Source organism: Neolamprologus multifasciatus, chromosome 18, assembly GCF_963576455.1.
Source record: "Neolamprologus multifasciatus chromosome 18, fNeoMul1.2, whole genome shotgun sequence".
Taxonomy (NCBI): domain Eukaryota; kingdom Metazoa; phylum Chordata; class Actinopteri; order Cichliformes; family Cichlidae; genus Neolamprologus; species Neolamprologus multifasciatus.
In genome coordinates this window covers 32,794,217-32,803,589 of record NC_140456.1, presented here as the reverse complement: position 1 = coordinate 32,803,589, position 9,373 = coordinate 32,794,217, and the positions used below count along the sequence as shown (strand labels likewise).

The 9,373-nt window shown below is 40.6% G+C and overlaps 1 protein-coding gene across 10 annotated transcripts in view; it reads right to left on the bottom strand.

Annotated features, from left to right (window-relative positions):
* astn1 (astrotactin 1) overlaps positions 1 to 9,373 on the bottom strand; it is a 587,946-nt gene that overhangs the window by 360,973 nt on the left and 217,600 nt on the right. For all 10 annotated transcript variants that reach the window (XM_085141198.1, XM_085141199.1, XM_085141203.1 and 7 more), the window contains 2 exons: positions 8,980 to 9,054; positions 925 to 1,062 (listed from right to left, as the gene is read on the bottom strand). In XM_085141198.1, the coding sequence (XP_084997324.1) occupies positions 925 to 1,062; positions 8,980 to 9,054 (213 nt within the window). The remainder of the gene's footprint in view (positions 1 to 924; positions 1,063 to 8,979; positions 9,055 to 9,373) is intronic.

Sequence of the window (9,373 nt, the reverse complement as noted above, 5' to 3'; positions counted from 1 at the left end):
TACACTGGATTCAATGATTAGGTTTTTGCTTTGTGTCCCGGACAGATTACATGCTGCACACATCTCCAGTGATCTGGACCAGAGCAGGATCATTATGGTAGTTAATCCACAGCTGTTGTAGATGGTCAAGATAACAAGCCAGTGAGACATGTTTCCTGCTTGCCGTGTCAGTGATTGTCGAAATAACACAAATTCTTCAGCACTACCTTAAAAATCACCTTTTATGGGTTGGGTGGGTTTGTTCTCGATTTAACCCCCAACCCCAAGTAGCATGTCTGTCCATTTCTCATTAGACATAAAGAGAATGCTCAGGGGCATTGCTTCCACTGTGTAATACATGTCATCAGTTGAGCCCGGTTTAACTCTGCAGCACTGTTTTGGCTCATTTACAGCTCTCTCTGCAGCCCACAGTCACTGCACACAGTAGAGTAGATTTTCTTTGGGCTTATGAACCATTTAACAATTCAAACGCTCTCAGTGGCTTTGAACTGCCAAGCAATTCTTTCTTTTTAAACTTTGGCATTTTTTCCTTTATTCATAAATGTTTTTGTGTTAGACTGCAGAATTGCGTTGCCCTCTGAATCACGACTACCTCGGCAAAATCCTCAGAGGCCTGATTAAAACTCACAGCAACAACAATGAATAAAAACAAATGCTGATTACGTGAGGATACAAAACAAGTCAGAGAGTTGGTGAGAGATAATAATAAAAGTCTGTTTTTACTAGAGTCGACAGAAAGTCTTTGCAATCCTTCAAGTGCAGCATTAAGAAGAAACTCCTTCAGGTACTTTTCAGCTTGGTGCAGTGGTCAGCAAAATCCTACCCTGCTTCACTGCTCGATGACTCCTTTTATTTCTTTAGTTGGACTGTCATGACTCCCAAAGTAACACTGAAGAAAAGTGCAGTGCAGAAAATGTCTCTCACCTTACATCTACCGCATCCTCCATGACTGTCATGTCTGTCTTGCATTTGGCTGATGGGTTGATGGCGAGCTCAGCGGGGGGGATGACAAAGCTTTTACTTAATGGCAGCCACATCCCTTCTCCTAGGGTGTACGTGAATCTGCAAGAGGACAAGAAAAGTAGACGAGAGTGTAAGGTAGGGTTGTAGGTTTAGGCTTTTCAGGGGAAAATAGATTATTAAGGCCTTTGAGACTGTTGGCAGCCCCTTTCAACTTCCAGCTGCTAGGAAATTACCCAACCAGTTGGCGAGAGGCTGCTGGAAGTTGCTGACTTTTGCTAGGCGAAACAAAATGTTCACTTGCTCCCAGATATATCCCGCCTATTAACAGATGCAATGATGAAGAGCTGATTAGAGATCTTCATTACACCTATGATAATTATCAAGCAAGCACAGCGTGTTGAAATGGGTTTATTTTGTCAACAAAAACAGAGTGTAGCCGGCGTTCATCATGTTGGTTTAGCCCAGTAACAGGTTCTACTTACAATGACATCATTAGGGCTGCCACAAACGATTATTTTGATAGTCGACTAATCAGATCATGCATCAATTAGACGTAAAATGGACAGCTTATTGCACCAGAATCTGCTCTTATATAACTATCATTAGATTACAGCTTGAAGTGTTTAAGGTATGTGCTAACGAAAAATAAAGACAAGATGGTAGTGTATTAAATTTTAATTAAATGTGCAGATTGTTTCAGTGGAGTATAATAAACTCAGCCGATTTACTCAGGAACAAATAAAATACTAAAAAAGCCAAACAATAACATTTTTAAGTTATCTAAGTGACTTATATATATTTAACCTGAGTAGCGAAAGACGGCGGTGGGTTTGAAAACGATTTGCCGGGAGTCCGGTGTTCTCACGGCTCTAGTTAGCCTTGCCCCCGGCTAGCTATCGAGCTAGTGGCTAACAGACATCTCCAAAAACGTCGGAGCGCTTTTGAAAATATGTGGTGTCTTGATAAACTAAGCAGATATTTGAGGTTTACACAGCTACATTCTCGCCTGAAAATATGTTAAACGTTTATTTTGTGAGAAAGAATAATAAGAGTAACATTAAAACTAACTAGCTGCCGCCATTGTTGGAAACTGAGCAGGGCCGCACTATGGATTCTGGGACGGAGCTACTTCTTCTTCGGGGGTTTAACGGCAGCTGGCATCCTTGTACATGCAGTGCTGCCATCTTCTGTTTCAGTCCGTTATTACACTCTTAAATCCTACTACTTATTCCTGCAACCTTTGGGATCTTAGAAAGCTTCAAACGACACGTCGACTATTAAATCAGTCGTCGACGATTTTGATAGTCGACGTAATCGTGACTAGTCGACTAATCGTGGCAGCCCTAGACATCATTATTTCAAATTTTGGCAAAACAGCAGTCTAATATTTTATTTTTTTCCTTCAATAAATGCGGCCTATCCTTGAGCTAACAAGGCAGATGAGAAGAGTCTTTTGTTTTGTTTTTTTAAAATACAGCCTGAATGTTTGCTAAAGCATATAGTTAGGGCTGGACCAGGTGACCCTGAATCCTCCCTTAGTTATGCTGCAATAGACGTAGGCTGCCGGGGGATTCCCATGATGCATTGAGTTTTTCCTTTCCAGTCACCTTTCTCACTCACTATGTATTAACAGACCTCTCTGCATTGAATCATATCTGTTATTAACCTCTGTCTCTCTTCCACAGCATGTCTTTTATCCTGTCTTCCTTCTCTCACCCCAACCAATCACAGCAGATGGCCCCGCCCCTCCCTGAGCCTGGTTCTGCTGGAGGTTTCTTCCTGTTAAAAGGGAGTTTTTCCTTCCCACTGTCTCCAAAGTGCTGCTCATAGGGGGTCATATGATTGTTGGGTTTTTCTCTGTATCTATGAAGCGCCTTGAGGCGACTTTTGTTGTGATTTGGCGCTATATAAATAAAATTGAATTGAATTGAATTGAATTGAATCATATATATGAGACAAAATACCTAAGAATAATAAAAGTAAATAATAATAACAGTAATAATATGATGATGATGATCTCATAAATGTTGTTTCTTTACATAGAAAAAACAAATGTAGAGAATACTACTTTTTTTGAATTGTGACTAAAAGTCATGAGAGTTATTTGAACTGACAGCAGCTGAAATCCTGTTTCTGTGAAGTGTTGAATGGTGAAAGGTTACAACAGTTAAACATATTACTAAGTAGTTCATGAATGGCAACTGCAATCTCTTTTTTGATTTGTGACTACGAAGGTGTGCAAGCCTTACTTTGCACATATGATCGTATTTGTAAGGTGTTATTTGGTTTTAGGCGTCTAGTCCTGCAAATGTGACTTTTACAACAACTGAGGGATAAATATTTACAGTATATGAAACTTCAGCAGCACAAACACCAATAGTGAATTTGAGTGCACTGTTATTTCCAAGCAAAGAACAAAATCAAGTAGTTAAAGATCTACAGTCATGGTTCTGGGTCAGCTTGACTGAGCATTCTTGGGTTTTGGTATTATTCTGTATTATGGTTTATGATCCGATTCTCTGGTTGTGCTGTTTGATTATTATTATCTGGTGTTTAATTCTTCTTAAGAATTTTGTTCTTAGGTTTAGATTCTGTCTCCTTCTGTTCAGTGTCCAGTCTGTGCCTCTGCGTCCTGGCCCCGCCTCGCCATGTTCGCTCTATTGCCATGTCTGTGATGTCCGTGACTGTACATACGTGTCGTATTTCCTGTTTTACTTTGATAGTCTTTGTGCTGTGTCAGAGTTTCTACTTTTGCTCCCCTCGCTGTGTCTCCCTCCTGTTCCTTGTTTCCCTCTTTGCTCGCCGTCGGATTGTCTGCATTGCTGCATCTCTCCTGTGTGTCATTCCCTCTGTGTCGCAGGCTTCAGGCTAGTTTTCCCAGTATAGCTTTTGTTTGTTCTTTTCTAGTTTTCCTTGCTGTTTATTTGTAACATCTGTTCAGCCATAAAGGCTCCTTCTCTGTTAACATCCACATTCATCTCCATTGTCTGCGTTTGGCTCCTTTCTAATCTACACACTTGGCAAACCATGACATCTACATTAGGCGATAATAACATGGTTTTATACTTTTAATAGTAATATTCCAGTTATATATGTCTTTACTGACATATTGTCTAATGTTGAAAAGCTTAACACACAGCTTATGTGGTCATTTTTTGGAAATGTCAAGTGATTCTTTATATTTTTATTTGGGTTCTTGCAGAAAAAAACGTTGTATTATTTATTTACATGGTTAGGCTGAAATCGATGCAGCAGTAGTCTTTTAAGTTCTGCATCAAAAAGTTAGTGAATGTTAAAAGTATAAAGGCACAAAAAGTTAAAAAGAACTGCAGAAGTGAGGGCTGTGTTGGTTTATTAAAATCTGAATAGAAAACTAAAGATTAAATAGAGACATCGAGGATATAATGGTTATCCCAGTGACTTATTACTGCACAACTTTAAAGTTGAGGAACTTAAGGAAACACGAAACAGAGGAGAATGCCCCAAACTGAAAATGCAGTCTAAAGACTTTCAGTGGATGATTAAACCTCTAAACTTTAGATCCTGAACTTTTAAACGACTCCCATTAAACCCTGCATGTCTTATTAATGCTGAGTTTTCAAACTTCTTCTCAAAGGCAAATCGCAATAACCTTCGTATCATCATCAGGGCATTTCTCACAAACCTTGGAACGCCACCAGTCAGTGTTTCTGACTAATGGCATCATGTTTGTTACAGGTTATTTATTTTACCTTTCAGCTAAGTTATCCGCTTTGCATAACTCTGACTTGAGCAGAAGGGCACCGAGTTAATGGACAGACTGCATAGCAAATGAGGCGCCCGGGCAAAAAAGGGCCCATAAGAGTTCCCCCCAAGACAAAACAGGGCTATAAATCTGTAAACAACAGATGGTTGGAACAGGGGCTTTAAAACAATAATTTATTTGTGAGTCAATGGACATCATCAGTCTTTAAACACTCTGCAGATGAAATGTAATGCTTCAAGTTTTAGTTAACCAGCGCATGCTGATTAACATCAAATGCATTATTAGTGCTGATGAATAATTCATGGATACTTGTAATACAAAAAGGGGGGTCTTGTTGATTAAATAGTTAACAGGCATTTTTCTGCAGACTAAACATATTTCCTCATTTACAATTGTTCAATTTGCATTTAATAAAATGCTAACGTAGCATAAGGAAAGGGCAGTGAATTGTGGGCGCTGCATGCATTACCAGTCGAAGGATTACATCACTATAGGACTGGAACACTTCATTATATCCACCCGATTACTCCCTCTGTTCCAAAGTTTAAAAGATTTGAGTGGATCAAAGTGTTTGCTGCAAAACACTTGGCTGTGGCAAGTTAGTATAACATGGAAGTCCATTAAAATAGTAATATTTCCATATTGCTTCAAGACACTGTTGCGCTGTTGCTACCTCACATTTCTCCTGTGGGACTGTGTATAGCAGGAGTGCTGAAATTCCCTGTGATGCGGTATGACATATATGGGTGACCGCAGGACAAATTAGCAGCCACTTAATGAGCGCAGCTTTATAATGGACAACTGGGGACTTGTGCGCTACTGTACGACTTATTTGGTCCAACCTAAGAGAAAGTGGTGGTGGAAAACACTAAGAGGCCCCAAGAGGAAACGGTTGTTGAGTGGAAAACATGTTTGCAGTCCGCAGAGGAACTCCCTGCGGTTAATACTGTGCAAATAGGAAACCCTGTTTGCGAATGCTGACTCTCACCATTTAGCTCCTCCAACACACAAGAAGTTTGTTTGTGTTGTTAGGTTTCCTTTGCTTTACTCTCTATAGCGCTTCAATTTCACTCAGCTAATTAGCTTTTGTGTTGTCCTGTGTGTAGAGGATGGCTTCGCAGGTCAGCAAGTGCTCGCTCAAAATTCAAGGTCTCTTCCTTTTGTGCGGAGCAAACAGTTTGAGGAAGTTCAAAGCTAAAAATGTTTAAATTAGGATGGATGGCTGTGTTGAAGCCGCCAGAGGACAACCAGATTTTAAGCTATTGTTGTAAAAAAGGTGGGGAGCCTTCTGCAGAAAGCATGCTGGCAGGCAAGGAAATGCATCAAAGCATCTCCAGGAGATATTACTGCGATTCCAGCTTCGAATGTGTGTCCCAGCATAGGGACAATGCTAACAATGATAAGAATGGTTCACATCAACTGTGCAGTCACACAAACTTGTTCTTGCTGCTGTGCTGTCATGAAAGGAGTCAAAAACTTGTAATGAAGGCAGTGGCACATTCCTCCTTAGATCTGCTCTTTCTCAAGTCGGAGAACTTGGCAAGAAAAGCAGTTGAGAGTATTGTTAGGTACCTCGGTCTCAGACAAGTGGCCCGATACCCTGATGTGTTGTTGTGAATGTTGATGATTTCCCAAGAGTTGGGAGTTAGCTACCTTTATCGGACAAAAGGCCAGCATTCACTTGCTTTTCAGGGCTCATTCAATCTGAACCGACATCTGTGAACTATATCTGATTCTTTAGTAACTTGGAGATATGTTTGGTGCTTAGCAAGTCATTTATCTTAGCTGTTTGTGCTCGAATTTGTTTGTCTTTCAGGTCTTTTGTGTTGTTTTTAGACTCTTTATTGCTCTTTGTTGCTCATCAGTGCAGAATTGCTGAAAAAATAGCAAGGTATTTACAAAAAGTCCCATAAGTATTTGGAAAATAACAGTTTTTGTCATTTAGCACCACAGCAGGTTGTTTGTTTTTGATTAAAACACGTTAGCTACCGCTCACCGCTTGTCTGCAGGTTTTATTAAATGGAAAACTTCCACAACAGTGTCCACGCCATAACACTGCAACAGACAATGTTTCTCTTAGGATTTTCAGCCCAAATGTCACCTGGCCTTCCTGTTCTTGAGTATAATAGCGAGAGTTGCAGTGAAAAGCTACCACATGCCACGAGTTCAACACGATGGGATCAAATCAACATGGCTGCAAAACCACTTTACAGTCAACTGTCTTGTTGGTTTGATTTAAAATCCACTCTGAAGACGCTTGGAGGGAGGAATTGAGCATAGAAATATCAGAATCAATGTGGGACAAATGCCTATCAAAAATTCATTCCTGCTCTGTTAACAACAGACATCAATTAATACAATTTAAAATTGTCCATCGGCTACATTATTCCAAAGTTCGGCTACACAAAATTTATCCTTCAACTTCCCCCATGTGTGACAGATGTAAAACATCAGAGAGCACATTGGCTCACGCTTTCTGGCATTGCCCCTCATTGACCAATTTTTGGTCCAAAATATTTGATTGGTACTCTAAAGCTTATTGGATTCCATCTCACCCAATCCAGAAATTGCAGTTTTTGGCTGTGCACGTTCCAGAAATATCCCTGCGACTGTGCGGGTGCCAATTGACCTCGGAGTGATGATTGCAAAAAGACTTATTCTAAAGGAATGGAAGTCCGCTGCTCCTCCCTCCTTCAGTGTCTGGCTCAATGACATGTTATCAGTCATTCAACTGGAAAAAGTTCAATACCTGCAAACACCTGCAGCAAATGTTTTCTCAAAATCCTGGACTCCGTTTTGTACTCACCTTGAGTGTCACGGACCCGGCTCTGGAGGACTCAGGGGTCCGTGAGCAGTGGTTATTGTTATTCTTGTTATTATTATTATTACGACTATTATTTGGGGTCTGTGTCGTCTACTGTTCTGTCCACGTTTGTATGTAGAGTGCGTGTGTCTGCTTCTCTCTCTCCCCCCGCCCTCGGGGCTGTTGACGGAAGCGCGCGTCGTGGGAGAGGCGTGTCCGGGTGACTGTCGTCATCGGGAGTCCCTCTTTGCTGTTGCAGCTGATGGTAATCATCCCTCCCGGCTAGGAAGAGGTATTTAACCTGGACTCGCGGCGACAGTCGACGTGGGATTATTACTCTTGACCGGTAAAGTCTGTGCTAGGCGTGTAGTCTTGATAGTCGGCTAGCGTTTGTGGCTAATTGTGGTTTTTCCTTCTTCCTCCAGGAAAGTCGAGCGAAGAAGCGAGTTGGGAGCACACAAACTAAGGGAGCTACAGCACGGGATGCACTGGGAGCAAGGGATGAGCACCATTGGCAAATTACACCTGAGTTAATTGTTGGACTTACCTGTCTATTCACTGTAAATAAAGTGCACTGTGGCATCACAGAGTCTTGCGTTTTGGGTCCTACTTTCCTCATCCCCACGGCCACTGCCAGTCAGACCGTGACATTGAGAAAGCTCACGTTGTATAAACATGTACCATGGCACTGCAATTTCCCTGTTTATTACATATTCATGACATTTAATTCATTATGGATACTGGTAGTTTCTAATTTTAATGTTTTCTTTCTTTTTTTCTTTTGTCTTTCCCTATTGATTATTATTATTGTGCTATTTCTTGTCCTATCATCTCAGCGCCTGAGCTGTATTTGTTTGTTGGGTTTTCTATGCTGAAAAAATTAAAATTAAATATTGAAAAAAAAAATCCACTCTGTAATGGTGTAAAATTACAAAAAAAACCAAAACACTATGAACTTATGGACCTGAGAACCAATATGGAGTCAGCATGGACAGAAGCTGTGCTGTCACACACTTGACTTGTTCAGCGTTTTCAATTTCAATTCAAATGAAACATCAGCCATTGTTCCATTGTAACCTCTTTAAAGTGATTTTTTAGCAGCAGGGAAAATATATGCATTATGCATTAATTCAGAGCTTGTCTGAAGTGGTCAACTAAATTAACTTTTCCAATCAATTTCATGAATGTGTAGCATTCAAATTGTTTTAAAAATCAATTCTCAGCAGCAGAGCAGACAGCTTATGTGAAGTTTCTCCCATCTGAAAATCAAACTTCTTGCTCCCTTTCATAGTGCATTTAAAACTGACAGAGTTAGAAGGTATTCTGCAGCCGGAGCTCAAAATCCTCCCCTAATCATAAGGGAGACACACAATCAAAGCTATTGTACCTGAATTCTAACAAGTTATTTGACTGCAGCACCACAGAAAATGCAGTCAGATAAAACAAAGTTTTGTGAAGTTCTCCTTACCTGAAAATGCGATCAGAGGGTTGTTCTCCCATCACAAGATCAAAACCGCGCTGGAAGATGGTGTAAGGCCAGGGACTGGCATGAAAAACAGGAAAGAAAAAAGAATAGATCAGAGGAACAGAAAAAAGGTGAGAGAGAATAAAACTGTGTGTTAAAATCAAAGCCTGCGAAGTGTTAAATTTTTCATTGTACCATCCTCCTAATCTAAACCCCCTAGACATCGAAACACGAGCCATGTTTCCATGTCTGACTTTGAGTTTTTCCCGCCTCGCAGAGCCCAACAAATCACAACCAGCATTGCAATGTGCACTACGTGTAAACATAATGATTGAAAAATGTGTTTCTCCAGCAGCTGACATGCAATGTGACTTTGACTCATATCTATTTACCAGGG